Source organism: Parus major, chromosome 3 (genome assembly GCF_001522545.3).
Source record: "Parus major isolate Abel chromosome 3, Parus_major1.1, whole genome shotgun sequence".
Lineage (NCBI taxonomy): Eukaryota > Metazoa > Chordata > Aves > Passeriformes > Paridae > Parus > Parus major.
In genome coordinates this window covers 67,389,378-67,409,773 of record NC_031770.1, presented here as the reverse complement: position 1 = coordinate 67,409,773, position 20,396 = coordinate 67,389,378, and the positions used below count along the sequence as shown (strand labels likewise).

The 20,396-nt window shown below is 41.9% G+C and overlaps 1 protein-coding gene across 4 annotated transcripts in view; it reads right to left on the bottom strand.

Moving 5' to 3' along the window:
* Positions 1 to 20,396, bottom strand: part of FYN (FYN proto-oncogene, Src family tyrosine kinase) — an 83,164-nt gene that overhangs the window by 30,737 nt on the left and 32,031 nt on the right. For all 4 annotated transcript variants that reach the window (XM_015622495.2, XM_015622494.3, XM_015622496.3 and 1 more), the window contains 5 exons: positions 10,443 to 10,700; positions 9,802 to 9,898; positions 5,737 to 5,835; positions 4,530 to 4,633; positions 154 to 303 (listed from right to left, as the gene is read on the bottom strand). In XM_015622495.2, coding sequence (XP_015477981.1) covers positions 154 to 303; positions 4,530 to 4,633; positions 5,737 to 5,835; positions 9,802 to 9,898; positions 10,443 to 10,689 — 697 coding nt within the window. In that variant the 5' untranslated portion in view covers positions 10,690 to 10,700. The remainder of the gene's footprint in view (positions 1 to 153; positions 304 to 4,529; positions 4,634 to 5,736; positions 5,836 to 9,801; positions 9,899 to 10,442; positions 10,701 to 20,396) is intronic.

The window sequence follows — 20,396 nt, the reverse complement described above, 5'->3', positions numbered from 1 at the left end:
TCTAATGGGAAAGGGATAAGGGAAGATGCATTACAACAAGCAAGAGTCATAGATCAAATGATTCTTTAGGGCATCTTACACATAGATCACCTCAGTAGCAAACACTTTTGTTTTAAAATGCTTCAGAGTGCCATGTATTATCTGAAAAATTACCTGAGTAATGCTGAACCAGCTGCTGAAGAGTTTCAAATTGTGCCCGAGTTGTAATATAATATCCACCATTGTCAAGTTTACGAATTTTATAATGTTTGACATGATCTCCTTTCATATCATCCCAGTCTCGAATAGACAGGGAATAGGCACCTGTTCCAAGCAAAGGAGAAATAAAAAAACTGTAATTAGCTTTTGGCCATAAAGATTTTGGTTTTCTGGTCCATTGTTACAAAGTGAAAGAGAAATTGCTTCCAAAAAGATCACTGTATCCTGAAAAAGAACAAATTAATCTAACACAATGAGGTAAGTGTCAGAGAAATCCTGGGACACAACATATCAACATGTATCTTTCACAATGTTCTAGACAGATACTAGGACTTCTGTGTAAGTGAAAACCCACATTTTAACATTTACTGCTCCAGGCTGGTAAATCTACTTTTCCTAATCTAAGTGTCAGGTTACACTGCAAATACTGTACTTTATGTAAATGCAAGTGGGTGGTAAATATCAAGATTTTCACAGGAAGCTCTGGAGATAATGACTTTCCATGTGGGTAGTGTTGTTACCTGGATGGATCCCAAACTTCTTTATAAACAACCAAATAAGCATACTTTGTACACCACAGTCTTTGGAAGGTAATACTACACCAAGACTGAGCACCAACACATCTGCAAGAACCTCATGTTTAACCCCCCAAATCCATGTGGGGCTTTGGAGCTTACTAGGGGGATTCAGATGCCCTAGCACAGGGATTAAGTGCCATGTGAGATGCCTCAGGACATGCTGCTTGGCAGTTTTCCCACAGGCTGTCACACTTTTCCAGCCATGTGGATGCCCTGCAGGCATTTGAAGTGGCTCTGGGTGCTCTCAGCCAGGTAAAGGAACCTCAGCTGATGGGCTGGATTTAGTTTTAGGTGCAGTGGTGGCAGTCTGCAGGTGGGCTGGGGGCTTGATTTAAATGCCCATACGTAAGCCTCTGGTGCTATGAGGGTGGCTGAATCCCAGCCCCGTTTCCAAGAGTCTCATGGCACTGTGGTGTAATGCCGGGGCATGCGGTGTCTGCAGTCACGGGCAGAGCCTCGGCTTCCTGCTGACTGCAAAAACAGCTCGGCCACCTACGTGGGGACCTGCATGTTCAGGTGTCTTACCCTGGAGGACAGTCCTGTTTTACATCCAGTGACACATGTGTTGGTTCTCTACAGCGTCAAAAGCAAAGCCACTTTTCTACAGCATAACGCAGCATCTGAACAAAAGCACGGCCCATTTCAAAGGTAGCAAATAGACAATTATTGACATGTCTCGCTCATGGCTCAGACAAATATTGTGTTTAATCAAGGGAATTTAGGCATTAAAAGGAGAACAGAAAACTGCCAGCTGCAGAGAGCTCAGGAAGGTCCTCCTTCTGGAGCCTCTGCTGCTTTCACTGGTAACTATGTCAGCTAAGGGCAGAGAAGGAAAATCACCAGCAAATAGTTCTGTATGCCATGAAAGGTGGTCCCAGTGTAAGGTGTCTTTCTTGGATGTATCCTCAGGAAGAAGCCTCCTTGACCACATTAACCAACAACAGGTTACACTGGTCGGTGGATCATCCCTGAGATGCAGTGAACAAAATATCTCCACCCTGACTCCAAGGACTTCTCAAATTCCCTATTGTTTGTCCCCTATATAGAAGGAAAAGAGCCAGCACTTAAAACATATGATTCTGGTTTACTTGAATGGGAGGTACCCTTAAAGAAATGTCAGGGGTTGTTTTATGTCTTTTTTTTCCCTTTTTTTTAAATTTAGTTTTACTTTTATGTATTTATTTTGGTGGGGCTGGAGCTAGATGATCTTTAAGGTCCCTTCCAACTCCAGCCTTGCTGGCATTCTTGGGATTCTATGATTTCTAAGTGTAGAAAAATACTGTTTGTCTAGGACAGTTTTCTGAAGAGGTTCTCCCCCTGAGTCACTACATTTCTCTCAACTAGGAGTTCAAAGGTTTTTGGTGATTTGCAAGCACATCTTGTGCATGCTGTGTGCCACCACTCTGGCCAGTCAGCCTCCTTTCAGAATTTTCCAGGCAGTCTTCTCCACCTCCGCATTTTTGAGTTTTGATCCACTGGCAGCAGCTGTATTTTCTTTAGTCACGCTCCCTGCATATCTGGTCACTATTTTAGATTCTTTAGGAAAATGTAAACAATCTGTGGCTCCAGGTCTGCAATCAGAGCTGTGTGGGTGGCCCTCTGTGGACCCCCACTGACCTCAGATCAAGTTGCAGGACTGGAGCTTTAGTTCAAACCTGGACATAAACAAGAACCAAGATGTATTTCATTATTAATTTATTTAGGCTGCTGGTTTTCTATATTATTCATTATTATCTGATGATAAATTTAAATACAAGAGACATAAATAATAACAGTTTGGGATAGAAACACGACATTACAATATATCTTACTAACGATTTTTTATAAAAAAAGCCAAACAACTAAAACCAGACAGTCTTGAAAGGTGGAGATTGAAACCAGGTGAAGGATTATACAGACAAGAGCTGATGAAGTACCTGGGTAGTCAGGCATGGAAAAAATGAAAAGCCAGCTCCATGTGATTTATTTTGAAAGTAAGGCAACCATGATCAAGGGAGGTTAAATTCATGCTGAAATCATCCATGATGATACGTCTAACATGATCCTGATTAATTTTATTATTGTTATTATTTAAAGCAGAAGGGACAATTCTAGGTCATAAAACAATTCCTGCCTTGGGCCCACAGTGAGTAGCTGGGGTAGGGCATTTTGAGAAGACTTATGGCAGAACACACCATTTGAGCCCCCCCAATTGATTTTTTTCCTCTCTTGAATTACAAGCTTTCTGTTTTCTTCTAACAACATACTCAAACACCACCAGGATGAGAAGGGAAATAGGAATTTTGTTACAAAACAAACCATACATGTTTCTTTTTTCCTATAGCTTTGATGCAAACTCTGCTTGGAGATGTAAAGAGCCTTGAGTTCAAATGCAGAGAAATTAAACTTGCTGCTCGAAGTCCACCCATGATGAATTACTACATTTTCCCAATGCTTTTGTGAAATTAGAAAAACCCCTGACTTAGCTAAGTAAACAGCGCTGCAAAACATATCCCCTGTCACTGTATAAAAACTGGGGAAACCAGGCTAAACTGATAATGTGGTTTAGAGAAACAGTGTTGTGTTTGTTTTTAGGATCCATGGCTGCATATATGAGATTTTAAAGTTGGCACAGAGTGGGATGAAGTCCTGCTCCTCACACACATCAGAGCAACTGTTGGTGAAAAAAAACAGGTGGAGGCTATTTGCAGAAAAAGAACAAGTTAGAGCCTGCCTTGCTCCTGGTGAGAGTGCCTCACTGCTATGGGAAGCATGGTGAAGCTGTGGGTGACAAGAAATTGTCTGCCTGGAATAACAGCAAGTCTATTCAGATTTTACATCAAAAACAGTCTTCAGAATTATAGGCAGCAAAGGAAGAATCCAGTGACTTCAGCAGGGAATAATGCAAAACTTACAATTTTAGATGATTGAATGCAGCATCTGAAGACAGGTCAAGGAGAGAGAAGTGCAAGTACTGCTTGTCTTCTTTAAACTCCTTCACTAACCATGACATTTTGGATGCCAAGCCTAGCTGGTAGTGTGCTCTGATCAAAGCACTGACAAATCAGTGCTTTAATTATGTGAACCATCATTAGACTACAGAACATATATGGAATTAATTCTAGTGACTTATGCCTCCCACAGCTTTTGTTTTGGATTGTTGGTTAATTGAGAAATGGCCAGGTTTGTTTTTACTTAGTTGCAGGTTTTCTGCTCAATAGCTGTATGAATTAGAAAGATCTTTTCATACATGTGAAGCTTTTGAAGAAGATGTTGACAGGCCTTGTGAGCAAAATGTAAAAGCAAAAATAGCACCCGCCAAGAAAACTGGAACTCCTCCAATATTTTTACAGGGAAGGAGGAGAATACACCCTTCCACTTGACTTCAACAGAATGGATACAGTTGAATACTTTATGAATATATTAATTAGAAGTATATTCAAGTCTTTTTCCTGTTAATGTGTGAATTTAAAACTGCTGCATAATTTTTTTTCTCCTTTGTTTTGTTCCCTCCAAGGATCCAGTATTTCAATACCATGTGGCTTGCACTGCAGATACCATGGGTTGAGCATGAGTTGTACTTCAGTTGTTCTCTACTTTGAACACTCACCCTAAGACCTAGGATATCCAGACATCCAATTCCCTAGCACAATTACATGCAAAATGATACTTAACTCTACCTTCATACCACTGAAAACAATATTTCACACTCTCAGCATGATTTTTCTCATATTATCTTCTCATTCATAGTCAGAATAGCTTTCCCCTGCCTACCTTTGGTAGTTTCGCTTTCCCGGATCAAGAAGGTACCTCTGGGGTTTCCAAACGACAGCAGCTGCCTCTCGGCATCTTTTCGGCCCAGCTTGCCAAAGTACCACCTTAGGGAAACACCAGACATAGTAAGACAATGTCAGCTAGTTAGCATTACTAACTAGGGTCACAAAGCCCAGGCACGGAGAGGATTCTGCGTGGAAACTGTGGTTACTCAGATACAGTTGGCCATTTTAGTCACAGTGTGTGTCTTATGTCATGCTGGAAAGCCAAGGTGACAAACCCTGTAGCAGATGTTCCTTGTGTTGGGCACTAGCTCTTTGCATTAAGCCCATGATCAGTAGGTGCTGAGAACGCTTGGTGTCCTCTGACAAAGGCCAGACTTGGACAAACAGAGACCCAGATGTGGTGGCTGGAAGGTATACACAAGGAAAAGGGCAGAAAACTGTTGCTGCCAAAGAGCAGTATTTGTACAGAGGTTGCTATAAATATCTGATTCGCACCATGATTTACTAGTACTCAATATTTTTGTTGCAGCACAGCTATGAAATCTCAGTAGAAGGACGAGATTCAACCACTTTACTTGTGGTTCTATATGAGGCTTTCAGAGTTACAGCCTTTTTTCTTTTCTGCAGCAACTTTTTTATGTTATTTCACAATCAGCCAAGGACAACCTGAAGTACAGACTTCAGCAGTACCTGCTCAGCTCTATAAGCTCCTCCACTCTATCTCTTATATTGGAAATAACATGAATACACACATCACTCCTTTTCTTTGCATAGATGGGTCCTCATTAGGCAGCCTTGTGTATGCATTGTGGGCATCCTACCTACCCAAGGTTTGTATTTGTTGATAAAACGTGCCTTCTTTAATGGACAATTTGCACACTAATTGACTCAAAATATTTTTACAACTTGGTTCAGGCAAAGCAAGGGCACCTTTTGGTTAAAGCTTGAAATTAGCTGACAATTGAGGAAAGGAAGCAGGCCTGTGCTCCTTTAGGTTTTCTTCCTTTGTTTTGACATTGAAAAAGCACTGAGCTCGTGCTTCTTTTGTTACTAATTACCTAATTATTTATCAGTGCTGTTAAGAACTGAAATAAATATAAGTCATTTGAAAAATCGCTGCAATCAATCAAAACCAACTCCTCACACCTCCTTCTAATACAGCACTAATGGGTCTTTAGGAAAAAAAAATAAAGAAAACATACTCCTCTGCTTGGATGGAATCGACTGGAGCCACATAATTACTGGGAATGTAACCAGTTTCGCCTGTTGTCAAGGAACGGGCCTCCCACCAGTCTCCTTCCCTGTGGAAACAGAGGTGAGGAGAAGTGAGAGCAAGACACAGCTGTAAAGACAATGATCTGACTTCGTTAAAAACACCCAAAACCACCCATAAGAAGCCACTTATCACCTCTTTATCACCAGCGTTGTTTGCATCTAAACCCAAATAATACACGTATTTCTTTACATCTAGAATTATTGCAGCAGTGATTAGTACTGCAGCCTTTCAGATGCAGCATCATGGCTGAAGAGGCAGAACAACCCAGCGTAATCAGGTTTGGTGAGGGCTGAATTTGGACTAGAATATTGCAAACTGTCTCCATAGCAATTATTCTAATACAGACCCTTGAAAGAGCTTATAGGAAAGTTGCCAGATTGAATGCTGTGTTCTGGTTTTGGCTGGGATAGAGATAATTTTCCTCAAAGTAGCTGGTATGGGACTGTGTTTTGGATTTGTGCTGGAAACAGTGTTGATAATGCGGGGATGTTTTCATTCCTGCCGAGCAGCATTCCCACAGTGTCAAGGCCCTTTCAGCCTCTCCCCGGAGCACAGAGAGGGTGGGGAGTGCCTGGGTCTGTGTGAGGGGACACAGGTGGGACAGCTGACCACACGGGTATTCCATAACATATGGCTTCCTGCTCGGCACGGAAAGATGGGGAAGAAGAAGGAAAGGGGGGAATGTTTGGAGTGATGGGGTTTACCCTCCCAAGTCATGGTAAGGTATGATGGAAGCCTGCTTTCCTGGGGACGGCTGAACACCTGCCTGCCCATGGGAAGCCATGAACGAATTCCTTGTTTTGCTTGGCTTCTGTGCATTGCTTTTGCTTTACCTATTAAATCTGCCTTTATCTCAGCCCATGAGTTTTCTCACTTTTACCCTTCTGATTCTCTCCCTGATCCCACCACGGGAGAAGTGAATGAGTGGCCGTGTGGGGCTGAGCTGTTCTCCGAGGTTAAAGCACAACACAATGTCACATTCACAGCTAATTTTAAACTTCCATGAGCATAATTAATCTAAAACCCAAAGAGATCAAAAAGCCATCTATCAACATGGCATTTTAGATGGCCCTTAAGGATCACACTTCATTGTCTAGATTCCCTCTGCTGGCCACCTGGAGGAGGTTGCACAGGATTAGATTGCATTTTCAAATACCTAGAAAAAGCTCTTCTTCTGCAACATTTAAATGTGAAGAAGTTCATGCAGGACCATCTTAAGGCAGCATTCTGTAGGCTTAGCATGAATTTTTGTCTTACACTGGTGTACACAGTGGGACATGGTACTGCCTTTCAGGCAATGCACATTGCTGCAGGATGTGCAGCTTTAAGAGAAGTTTATTTCTCAGCTTTTTGCAGGATGCAATGGTTTGGAATTTAGCAATTTTGAATTCATTATCAGCACTAGATTCATCAGTGTTTAACTCCTACCACTACTAATAAGCATTCCCTTTTCTATTTCGACTGCTTAGAAACTCTTTCTCAGTTCTCCTCTCTGTAAACCAGAGACTTGTTCACTAAATAAAATACTGTTATCAAATGTGACTGGAGAATTCAGCCTCTTCTGGAAGCAAACAGTTACAGAAAAATACACTGTCTAAGCTATCACTGGAAGGAGAGGTTGTGTCAAGGTGAATTCTTTAAATTTTCAACTTCACTTTATTTAACAGTTTAAAGGAGCACGAACTCTATGGAAAACAACTAGAAAACAGCTGTGATTAGTCAAAAAGAAGACGCTTCCAATTTTACAGTTCAAGAAACATGAAGTGCAAATAGCTTTTGCAGAGGCTGGAAGCTGACACTATTTTAATACACCCTGTGTGCATTAGTATGTCAGGCAAATGGCCCTTTTTGTTTGTGTCTCTAGTATTGCCAGCTGAAGTGCTAACCCTTCCCCATGTGCTGCTGTACAATATTTCTGAGGCATTACGCCACACTGAGCTTCATAAATTGTACCTTTCCCTCTCTTCTCCTTACTGTGCAGAGAGTCCACTAGATGGAGGTATTTTGTCGTATCTAGGGAGGAAAAATGCAGTCCCGTAGATGATCGCAACATCAGGAACGACCCCCTCTGCTTTGACAGAGAAGCTTAAATCTCTCAAACCACTGCCAGAAAGAAGGAGGAATATAGGCTTTTTTCACAGCCCTTGATTTTGGGCCTGCAGCTGAGGTAGGAGGCAGCTAGTCAATGGGGCCAGACAGAGAGTGGTGGTGGGGATGCTGGGGATGACCCAGTGTTTGGAAGCCCCAAAGTCAGGCTCTGCTCTGAACCACTCTGCGGGTACCTCTTTCACCCAGACTGCCTCTAGTAAAAAAATTCTGGGTTCAAATGTTGCACTGAATGTTTACTCCAAAGTACAAACCAAATTTTGTTTGTTGGGAGATATAGCAAAATCCAAATCCAAACCCCTCCAAAAATTCCAGACAGACTACCTTCTTGCTCATATACGCTTTCTATTTGCAAGCAGCATTGGCAGGTGCTTAAAAAATGGGCTTATTTCATATAATTCCTGATATAAGTGATGAGAGGAAGCATTCTTACAGAAAAGCAGCTTTCTGGAGATTCCCAGTCTCGCTGTCACTACTCCAGGGGTGTGGTTAAGTCCATGTTTATAAGCGAATAGACCTAACTACGATGGGAACTGAGCTTCTATTATCCTACAGGAAAATCAGTGAATGCTTGGTCTTTTTTCCTTTCTTATAAACCCTTCTTCCAGGCAGTAATTAAATTAGCTGCATCAAAATGCATGTACTGCAGCCACTGACATGAAGGGGAATCTCTCTGTCTCACCAACTCCAAGGATGATTGCTCTGTAAGTCCTGGTGAGTACCTCCAGATTTCACCAACTGGCACATACAAGTTATTTATAATGTGTGGAAATTCTTGTTTCAAGTTATGGCATAGTTTGTGCAAGGTTAGGAAAGCACAAGGCAATGTGAACAAAAATGGATCGTAGGTTTAAAAAGGGTTCGTTTCCAACTGCTAATTTAGAAGCAGAAAGGTTTTAAACTGCTGTTCCCTCTACAAGTCGTAACTGAAGTTTCTGTGCTTTCATCTACATCAAAGCTCTTTAGCTTCATGCAATATTCCACAGAATTACCTGACTTTTTTAAAAACTTCAATGCACATAGAGCCAATTCCAAACCTGCAGCTGCTATATTAAAATTAACAGGAGTTGCACCAGGGGTGAATTTGCCTCATTGTCACATATTATAAGAAAAAAAGGGAAGACCAATATCACAAAGCCTTTAGAATGTGACATACTTGGTTGTTAACTCATTTTTAGCTCTACATAATAGCAGTAGTGAACATAACACAGAGCCTGACACTTTATGCTCTTAGCCAAGAATTACAAGATGTTCAGATATAGGTCAGTAGCACAGTGAGTTTTAGAAGTTATTTTTAAATCACTAAGGGATTTCTTTTTCTATGGGCAGTTGATAAAATTAAATTTAAGTTGATGATTTCCAGCATGGAAATGTGGTTTTTATGTCAGATGAAACAGAACTTCCTTGCATATTCTGACTGCATCACCTACCTTTAAAAGGACAAAAATGCTTTTAAACTTGGCATGTGAGTCTGTTTAATGACTCTTTTGTGAATCAGTTTTTAGCTCATTTCTGTGTATGGATACGTGCAGCAGATGGGAAAAAGTGTTAGTACATGCCTTGCAGAACCTCTGTAGCTACTGATAAAGTACAGTGCTGGTAGTTTCAGTTCTGAGCGTGGGGTTACTGTAAAATGTAAGCAGTAAATCACACAATCTAACACTTTTTTTAAAGCAAAGCTGCATGTGGTTGAAGTTTTTTCCCCCAACAATACAGCACTTTGCAAAAGTGCACTAAATGCAAGGATGAGTAAGTAAGCATAGAATAATTCCCCTCCATACTTGAACATCCAACATCAGATTTTACTAATAACATAAGCAAACATTTTTGTAAACATTATAAGCTTGAAACTATTAAAAAGTAGATTACCAAGCCTAAAACTTACGAGCTGTTAAGTATCTGGAATTTTTCTCCTTTGTGAAAACTCAAGTCATCTTCCGTTCTGGCTTCATAGTCGTAAAGCGCCACAAAAAGAGTTACACCTAAAGAAAAAGACAGGTGGGTTATACTCCATCACAAAAGACAGAAGGGAAAGGAACCCCAAGAGGTGATGTGGCTAAGCCACAGGTAAACTACTCCAGTTGCTGAGGGGCAAACCAAAGTGAACCCTCCAACTTTTTGAATGATTCTCATCTCTCTGGTCTTATGCAGCCAGTGGGCACTCCACCGCCTTCACTCTGTGCAGTCACAGGATCCCAAGCAAGCAAAGGGGGTTTAAGACGCAGTTTAGACATAGCCATGCCAAGTATTTAACTAATAGAGGTGGCTCAGCCCACACTTTACATTCCCTGGTAGAGGGATGAGGCAGTTAGCCAAATTTGGCATGTATGCATGATTTCTCAGCCCCAAGTGAACCTGCAAATTAGCAAAGGTAGGGATGAAGACCAAACTCCACCTGACTTCAATTCTTCACACTGTTTCATGAAATAACTCTTCCTAAAAGCAACATGCTGGGGCAGTCAGGCAGGCCCTGCTGTAGACACATGATTGACACTATGAGCACTAAAATAAGACTTTCAAGCTCACCTGTTCCTCCTCTTGTACGCAGCGTCCCTGTATGAGAGGAGGAGTTGACTCCACCAAACACAGTCAGTCCTTGGCCTCCTGTGGCATGGAAGTTGTTGTAGTTTGGGATCGAAGTCACACCAAAGCTAGGATAGTGCTGCGGAGTAGGATCTGTCCCATAGCGGTAGCCTGAGCTTTGAGTTAAACTGCCATCCCTCTCGTCAGTCAGTTTTGTTGCTTCTTTATCCTTACATTGCACACAGCCCATTATCTAAAATCCTAGGAGAGGAAGGAAAGGATAGGTGTTCATATGTTGATGCTCACCAGATCTCCTCCAAACGCACGAATGATGAGGCTCAAATTAAGTTCACTGCTCAAGAGTTAAGTACTTTGGAAAAAAACCTGCAGTGGTTTGAATATAAACAGCAGCATGTTGGAAAAAAGCTCACACAAAATCTTCCCCTCAGTTATCTTCCATGGAGGGCTGAGGAAAGGGGGTTCTGCCTGCTCTTAGGGTGGTGGCAGATCTTTGTCCAGCCCTGACATAGAGGGACAAAGAGGATGAAACCCATCTTTCTCACCTGTTGCCAGAAGGATGCAACTGGCAGGGAAAGGACTCAGCCAAAAAAGTGCAGCTGGAGGTGTTCAAGACTGCCCTCAGAACACAGAATGAGGCACTTAGCTTGTGGTTCATATTTGACCTTGCCAACTACACAGGTGTGGACCTAAAGACAAAACCCTTCTTCCATTGCTGGAGCTCTGCATGGCAGGCAGAAAAGCAGCCACAGTGAGACAAAAATTATTACATCAAGAAAGTAGAAGGGAGCTATCAGAGGGCACAACTGAAAAAAAAAAAAAAAGGAACCTCCTTTTCATGCAGTACCAAATTGTAGGCTAAAACCACTGGTAACAGAAGGTGGGGCTGGCAAAGGTACACATGTTAAGAAACTAGAGAAAGTGCCAGAAGAATTAACACATCAAATACAGAGCAACTCCAAGTACAGACTCTGTACAGAGTGAAACTGAAAGGGTTTCAAAAATTACAGCTTCAAAAGGGTTGCTCCAAGTTTTTGTAATTCTTGTAACCTCTTGTTCAGCACCCTCATGGGGCACTACCAGGGCCTGAGTTAGTCTGTCTCTTTATTTCAGTGCCTTCCTCTCTCTGTGTGGAGAGACAGTGGGTGATTCACCACATCTCAGAAGCAGTCCTGCAAGGCTAGTCCTGTTTCCTGGTGTCACCTTTCATCTGCTAGCTCTAACTTTCTCTAATCCATGTGCTGGTGTTACTGAACTCTTTCCTATTGGCCCAAGTTGAACCTAGACACAAAACCTGAGTTTCTGGAGTTGGGTGTGTTGAACCTATGGAGTCAGATACTTGTCTGGATGAATCCTTGATCTGAACCAGTAAAGTGACTCTTAGATGCAACCTGGCACACAAACTACATACTCTGAACAGTGGGGTTGGAAGAGAAGTGGCAAAAAAAAATCTTAAAAAATTACTTACTAGACATACTTTCTTTCAGAATATATAAATAGACAGGGAGAAAACGCAGAGAACGGAAAAAAACATAGTTAAGTACATTTCTTTTCACATTTCAGACAATATCTGTCACTTTGGGTAAATAAAAAGTCTGTGCTTTTTTAAATTTCCTAATTTTTCTGTAGCTGCCAAGCTGGCTATTTTCTATGCCTCACCCCAACATCAACACAGGAAATTGGTTTTGACAAACTCATGGGATTCAGAAAAAGAATGTTTCACTGGTGCTAATGGTTGAAAAATTATGCAGCAGCTCCCTGCTTTACTGTGACAGTCCACAGTCTGGATACCTTCTTCCCACATCTAACCTGCCTAATTAAAAAGAAAAACATTTCTGTTGAAGGGTATTTTCAACAATTTGCAGATACTTCCAGTTATTCTACAAGTCTGTTCAGAGAAAGAAGCACCATTTTGTCTGCCCAATGTGACAGCCATCCACAAGAAGGACCAGAAGGAGGATGGGAACAGGCCTGTCAGTCTGACCTCGGTGCCCAGGAAGGTTATGGAACAGATCATCTTGAGTGCAATCACAAGGCACACACAGGACTACCAAGGGATCAGACCCAGACTGGGTTTAGGACTGGACACGACCCTCAGTGCCATGGTCTAGCTGACAAGGTGGTGATCAAAGATTGGATGCTATGATCTTAGAAGTCTCTTCCAACTTAAATGATTCTGTTATGCTGCAATTTTATTTATTTATTTCCTGTAGTTGTACTGCTTGCAGTTAGCACGGGTCTACTCTCCCTTGCTTTTATCCTGACATAAAACTGCCCTTTTTGCATTTCTTTATTCCTTTCAAGATACCACATCCACTCAGCAGGGTTCCCTCACCAAAATGCTCATTTCAGGAGAACAGAAATATGGACTCCTGACTCTTCACTTACTGTATGGGTGACATGAGCTGGGATCCCTCAAGAAACTATAGCAACAACTGGTTGAGGGGAAGGAGTTTGCAGCCTGGAGACTGCAAAACACACTGCTGCTGTTAGTGCTGCAGTAGCCATGCTGACCTCCCTCTTCTGCTCGCCCTGGAAGCTGGGTTGGAGCTGGAGATGCAGAGCACTGTGCTCCCCAGGACCAGCAGTGACACCAGGTGAGCCCACAGGGACCAGGAGAGGTGCAGAGGTGCCCTGGCCAGCTTCCTATCAGCTGTGAAAAACTGCCTGTGGAAACATGGCTAGTGCTTTTACCATTTCAACAGCAGGATGGTCTGGCTCTGGGGACTCTTTGTTTGGAGATGTCCCTCAGAACTGAGGTTTGGCTCCTCTCAGAACCAAGGAGTCCTATGAGCACTGCCAGGGAGTGAAGCAGGACCACGTGGAAGACAAGAGCCCTGTAGGGTGATGGCTCATCTCCCTGCTCTCAGAGCCCAGAAGGATTTGGGTGGGAGGGACGAGTCTGGGACTCACTACTTGGACCCTGCTACACCTCTGTGAAAGGGTGGCTGTGATGTGCAGAGGGCAAAACATGGGCTATGAGCAATGCTGCATGGGAAACACCACGAGAGAAATCCCAGCTCAACAGGAAGGGAGGAGAGGTGCTGACCACCTGAGCAGGGAAAAAAGAGTAAGCCATTAAATCAGTCTGCTTAAAAACTGCAACATGGGCTTATTCACCTCAAAGCAACTAAGTGATACACAGGATTTACTGTTTAAAAAAGAATTTCACAGCCTTTTTGTTGGCTTGCAGACTTACATCCCTGTGAAACTCTATCACCTCTTCCCTTTTTCCTCTCAGCTGTTTCTCCTCTTATTTTTCCCATGTGCTTTCATGAAAAAAGTAGAGAAGAAAATTAAAGAAAAAAGAAAATAAATAGGAAAATAGGAAACATTAAATCTGGGAGACCAGTGGGAGGGAAAGTGTTTTTTTTGTTGCTCATTCACAAACATTCAGCTGAGTGGGGAAAAAAAAATCCCACTGAAATCTGGGAATATTTCACATATAAATTTACAGCTGCTGACAAGACAACACTACATATTTCATTTACACATTGATAAGGAGAAAGTTGGAATGACAAATCAGCTGCAAAAAGAGAAATTGTTTAAAGTATTTATTCTGGAAAAAGTGAATAAACAAGGGAATGGTATACATATGTACTGGTAGTTTCAAGAAAATAGTTTGGGATTTTATTACTAGAAATTATATGTATAGAGAACCAGTGAATTATAAATGTCTCGATTTTTGTTTGGTTTTTGCTTGCATTATCCTTTCTCTGGCAACGGCAGCACACAGGGAAGGAGCATTTGATGCAAAGTGAACGACTGACAAAATGGGCTTTTTCTTTCACTTGTCCCCTCCCACTGTCACAGTGTCTAGACAATCCAAGTAAAAAAGACTGCTTGATTGCAGCCTCTTGTAAAATGTGACAGAGGGTGTTACATGCACACATCTTTTCAAGCCAAGTCCCTGAAAGTTGTTGGTTCTTGGCTCAAAGAAGCAGCATCGTGGGGAGTTGGCTAAATGTGAGACAATACATGTATGCATGTACATGCCTGAAGTGATTCCAGCTTACTCAGGGGTTTCATAGACAGTAAATATCACCTCCATTCAGAATTGGCCTTTGTGTCAATGAATGGAATCCAAAAACTAATCTCCTTCTGTATCACAGAGCAGGATTTTAATATCCAAAAGTTTCATCTCCCTGCATGTCAGCATTTGGAGCTGTGGAAAGCTGGAATTATTCAGCCAGCTCTGAGATCACCAAACAAAATCTGGAATTGTTTTACACTAAACTCTCTAGAGATGAGCACACAACATTGCTCATCCAACATGCTGTGCATCTTACAGTAAGGGAACAAGTTTTTAATCCATTTCCACTAGGAAAGGCAGCATTTATCAGATGTGTGAGTTATGGGTCACACAGCATTATCATAGTCTGCCACTGGTAATGTTAGAAGGTATGTAACTGGCCTAATTAAAATGAATTTTTCTAATGCAAGCAAGTTGAATTTGTTTATTTTGAAGTTGTGTTTTTGTGGGCAATGTAAAACGTGCTTTCATGAAAACATAAAACCATGAAATATTTTCATGGGTTTTGAGACTTCTTTAGAGACAAATGAAAGTAAACATTACGTTATTTGTCTCCTTTCTTGTCCTCATTACATTTCTTGGACTCCAACATTTACATTCCAAGCAATCTAACACTTGTATAACCAGAAAAGTAGTTTCCACCCACATTGTGGAAACATTAGTTGACAAAGATATAAAATTCATTATATCATTATTAATCATTTATATAGTCATAGTACCTTAATCACTTTCAAGTAGGATACAGATGAAGGCTAAGGAAATGTATTAACATTATTATTATTATTACTGTAAATCATCCTACTTCGGTTTTTCTTTTTGTTCTTGATACAAAATGGAAGCCAAAACTGAAACACCCAACAGACATCCACTCCATTAACAAAAATAAAAGCCATCCTCTGCTAGCTAATCAAAGCCTAGGAAAAGTCCAAGAGTAGCAGGAAAATTCCTTTTTTTATACTTCTATTTTAAAAGTAAAAGCTCCAGCATGTGATATCTGAAAAGCAAAAAGTACTGATTAACCTTTGCTTCTGCAGTAGTAAGCATATGGATGGGGGGAAGAATGGTGTAAATTCACTCCTTCCAAGCATCAGAAGTTTTCTCATAAGCTTTTGCAACTCACAGCTGAAAGTCTGAATTACGGTACATCTTCAGGACCTTCTTTTTTTAGAGCTGTAAGAGAAAATAGGTTCTAAGGGTGTTTGAGAGAGAGGTACTGGGAGATGCAGGGATAAACCTGTCTACTCTGCACCCTTCAATCCGTGCTGTGGTCTCTGTCCTCCAACCACACACACACAAAAGGGAAGTGGCACAGGAAAGGGCTCCAGGCTGCTGAAGAGATGGAGTGCAGGTTCAGACCCCAATCCTCCTCCTGGATTTTTCTGGAATAAAATCTGATGGCATATTTTTAAGGTAACTTCTCTCAGTAAAAAACATGAAAAGGCTGGATAACTGGCAACTGCCTTTTTCTGATCAAGTCTTACAAATCTTGTCTGGAAAGCATCAGCAGGGAAGCTGAGTTAAGAAATAGTTATGTTAAAAGGAAATCAGAAGCCCAAAACCCTTTGGCTTTTATTCAGTCTCTGTGGTGAACAGGCATGAATCAAACTAACGGTTGCATCCAGCATGGCTGTGAAAAATGAAATCTCTAAGGGCCATCTTCTTGGTGCTTTATGTTTTGCTGAAAGCTCCACAGAACTATCAGTCTGTGACATCAAATAAACCAAATTTTATGAGCTACCGTAGGATTTAATATTCAAAATGCCACATTCTGAGTTACCGTGAAGATTCAAGGAGGACAGAAAAGGCTTTCTAAGAATAAGAACTCCAAGAATTTTTAAAAGAGACTTCAAAAATGACTGTGAAATGCCTCCCACAGGCTGTATAGCAGGAATAATCAACACAGAAATCTACCCCAAAGTTGAAATGTCTTACTTTCCATGCCCTACTAGCAGCTCCCAAGAGAGAAACTGATGGATTACATATTTTGAAACGCAACTCAGAGACACATTAAACTCCCCAGTGTTCAGAAAAGTCTCACTCGCCCACTTTGACCATTATAAAGTTGCTAGGAAGGCATTCCAAGTTGGGCAACAAATAGGTGCTTTAAACCAGTCTTATCTAGGTCAGTAATTCTCATGCTGTCTGCTTGCTGACCTCTCTTTGACTCACATCTATGCTGATGGGAGCATTTTAGATCTCCAGAATTAATACTGTGTCAGTTTCAAGCCAACTCAAACGAAACAGATGGAATAAAGCAGCACCATTTATTGCATTATTTTTCTTTTTATCTATTAACTCTGGGACACTTTAGAGGACTGCCTACATTCCATCTTAGCCACTGATTCCACAATTTTTAGGTCAGAGAGATACAACAAATACTTTAAAATTCAAACTCCTGGGTGTTATTCATTATTTCCTAAGCTTGTGGGTTGCAGGCTATTTTATATACATATAATTTTTATCATAAGGTCCGATCTAGAAAGAATATAATTTTACTGCATTGTGATAGACCTGGTTCAGCCTTGAACAAAGCTGGAGGGTTGTGTAGAATCCTTGCATATCTACATGTGCACCACACTTGTCATGCTGCACTAAAATTGTACATCAGAGACGACACAGTACTACCACTGGATGTCCTCTGACTGTTAAAGATATGCATAAAATCTCATGTACATAAAGTCATATTCCTGAACAAATTGCCGGAAACACCAGGGCAAAACTTCAAGTAAGCTTCAAACCAACACTCATAAAATTCCTGGGCTGCATAATTTGATTTTTAAGGGAGATCTTTAATGCTTCACTCCCAGATTCTGCTTTAGTGGGCTGAGCAGAAAAAGCCCCAGCAGTTCAATTGTTCATCTGCAGCAGTCAAAAGTCAGGCTGCTGCCCAGTGTCCATGGACATCCATGGCTGGAAGAGCAGTCTTAGCTGAGTTCAAAGCAAATGCCTTTTACAGTGCTGGAGTGCTCTTACTATTGTTTCTTGTCAGCTTACAGCTGTTGCCTTGGAAGTCCTCTACAATGGTGGCAGAAGGGGCTCAGGAAAGGGAGCAGATCCAGCTGCTGTGAGAAGAACAGCCCCTGGAAGGGGCTTTGAAGTGCCATATTCTGCCCTGCTGTTCCTCCCTGTTACTGAGTGACTGGGGACACAGTCCTGGAAACAACAGCTTCCTGACACTACAGGCAAGGTTTCACATGTGCCCGCAAAGCGTGGCCCTGTGCTTGCCGTCCCTCTTTTCCCCTTTGGGACCAGAACTAAAAGACATTATGAAAGTTATGTAAAATGAAAGTTTGGACTTCACCTTGCTCATTTAATTTCAGCCAGCCTTGGGGGTGAGGACCAGGGAAGAGGAGGTGCATATTGAAGGGTTTCACTGAACTACAACCAGAGCTTTGGCTTCTGCCAGAGGCTGTGAGCACAACTGGGGCAGGGTGAGTGGCCATTCGGGGCCAGGAAGGGAAGAGCGATGAATGTCTTGGTCCCTCTCTGGCAAGAGATTTACTACAACCCAGACAATCTGTTTACTACCCATATAGCTACACAATCTATTCATTACAAATTAGAGAGGAAAAAGGAGATCAGTGCTCAGGCTGGGCAGGAGGAACAATAACCACGTTCTTTGAGGGGCAGTGGTGGTGGTGGGAGTGGCTGGTAGCTGTCTGGTGGGGACATCACCTGGCAAGGCCACAGGAAGCTGCATTACCACAATGTTGTCTGAGCAGCTGTAATCAAAACCTCCCCAGTGCAAGAAGAGAAGATAAACCCTCCAAACTGCCCGTGAAAGGACACATCTCCACCCTTTTAGTTTTGTGCAGCTTCTTTGCCAGCCAAGTCTGTGAATGTCGGGGCCTCATCTTTTTCAAAAATACAGTGAATTCTCTTCCACTCCCTGTGATACATCCCTTTCAGCAAAACCAAACCAGAACAAAACACAAGAAGCAATTAAAGGCTCATGCTGCCATCTCTTAAAGTTACAGCAACTGAGTTATACCTCACACTGTCTCAGGGCTTTCATTACTTTGAAAAAAAGATGCCCTAGAAAAATGCAGTAGTTCTGAGAAACAGTTGTTCTGTGGCATTTTTTCGTTTCCCACCAACCTCCAAATTTCACTTGTAATCTAAAAGAAAGAGTCTTATGTGTAACTAACTTCAGAAGAAAGGCCTGCAGGTTTTACACTCAGGAACTGAAGAGCAAGTCAGACTCAAAACTGCACATAGGAAATTTTTTTATGCTTAAAACGTGTTAAAAGAATCTTTGAAATGAAGAACTAATGGCAGCAGCTACACGCAGTAAACACACTGCTTACTCTATAGTTAACCCCCACAAAGGATAGATCTATCCCTGCTTCTGAGAGAACACCATGTAAATTCAACAGTGCGATTTCAAGCTGCATTCCTCCTTCATCAGACTGCTCTATTCATGAGCACAGAGAAACGGGTGGATGGTTTGCATAAGCACTTTGAGCTAATGCACCTAAATTTTAAAGTGCCTTTTAAGTGTGTAAATTAGAAAACCTATAGCAAGAGAACAACTGCTGCAAATGCGGAATAATTTCGTCTTGGAAAGAGAAGAAGTAAAACAGTCTCTCCACTGATTTCCTCTTTCTTTTCTCCCATTAGGAGAACAGAAAGATGATTGCAGATTGATTCACACTGTTCTGATTTTTTTCTTTCAATTCTTATTTTTAGATTCTACCCAGGATTAATGGGTGTTCATCTGACCCGCAGTATGGGAGCGGCACAGAGCAGAGTGCCAAATGTGAATCAGGATGGGCAGGGAAGGAAGAGGGGAAAGGGGAAGGACACAGTAAAGAAGTTCTGCCTGTTTGCCACTGTGGACTATGGAAGAGGCATAAAAAATGATTTTCTCTCAAAAAAACCCCTCACTGCTCCTCCCCATCCCCCTTTGCCCGTGCAGGAATAAAACTAACCCCTTCTCTGCCTTGTCTGATTTCTGTTTTGTGACTGCAGAACCTGGAGGATGTGACAGCAAGAAAAAGGGAGCAAGCTGAGTCTCAAATCAGGAGACTTTGAAACCCTTCTGGACACCATTCCATCCAGAAGGGTTCTCATTTCTTCTAGGTTGCTACTGCTAATATTTTAGTAGTTATTTAAATCCCTTATTTGTCCAGTTACACTGGGGGGAAAAAAAATACTCTTCTTCCTAAACACAAGAAAATATTTGCCTGTGGCCAGCCCACAAAGAAACCCCCAGCTTTCTCACCATCACTGCAGCTGGCTTCAATCCACACCAGCAGAGATGCTGACAGGCAGGGTCCCCAAACTGGGAAGCAACCACATTGTGATAAAGGCAGTGAGTGCTGAAGGTACTGACTACACCAGTAATGGGGACACACAGAAACTGCCTGTGCTCACACACCCACAGAAAAGTTCTCTAGTGAGACCTGTTCTCTCAAACCCAGCTGCTGCCACTGTGGTTTCAGTGTGTGACAGCAGCTTACTGCCAGATGACACCTTAGGTAAGGTTACTGTGTCTGGACAGGGTTCAGTTTTTCCACAGCATCCCAAACCCTGCTGTGTGTGCTTTAGCTTTGTGACCAAAACAATGTTGATAATTCACCCATGCTTAAGTTATTACTGAGAAGTGCTCACAAAGCACCAAGACCTTCATTTCTCACTCTGCCACTGTAGCTAGGAGGTTTGAGAAGGGACAGAGCTAGGAAAGCTGAACCCAACTGACCAAAAGTATATTCTGCAGCCTCAGTGCATGAGGAAGAGTCCACAGAGGCGTCTCTGTTTCTGTGTATTTAAAACAAAAAGGCAAAACTGGATGGTAATCTGGAGCAGAAAGGGAGGGTTTCACTGAAAATAACTGTTCTGTGATACACCTCGTGAAATACACAGCTCTTGAGAATTCAGGAGATCTGGAGCTCTTGTCTGGAGTT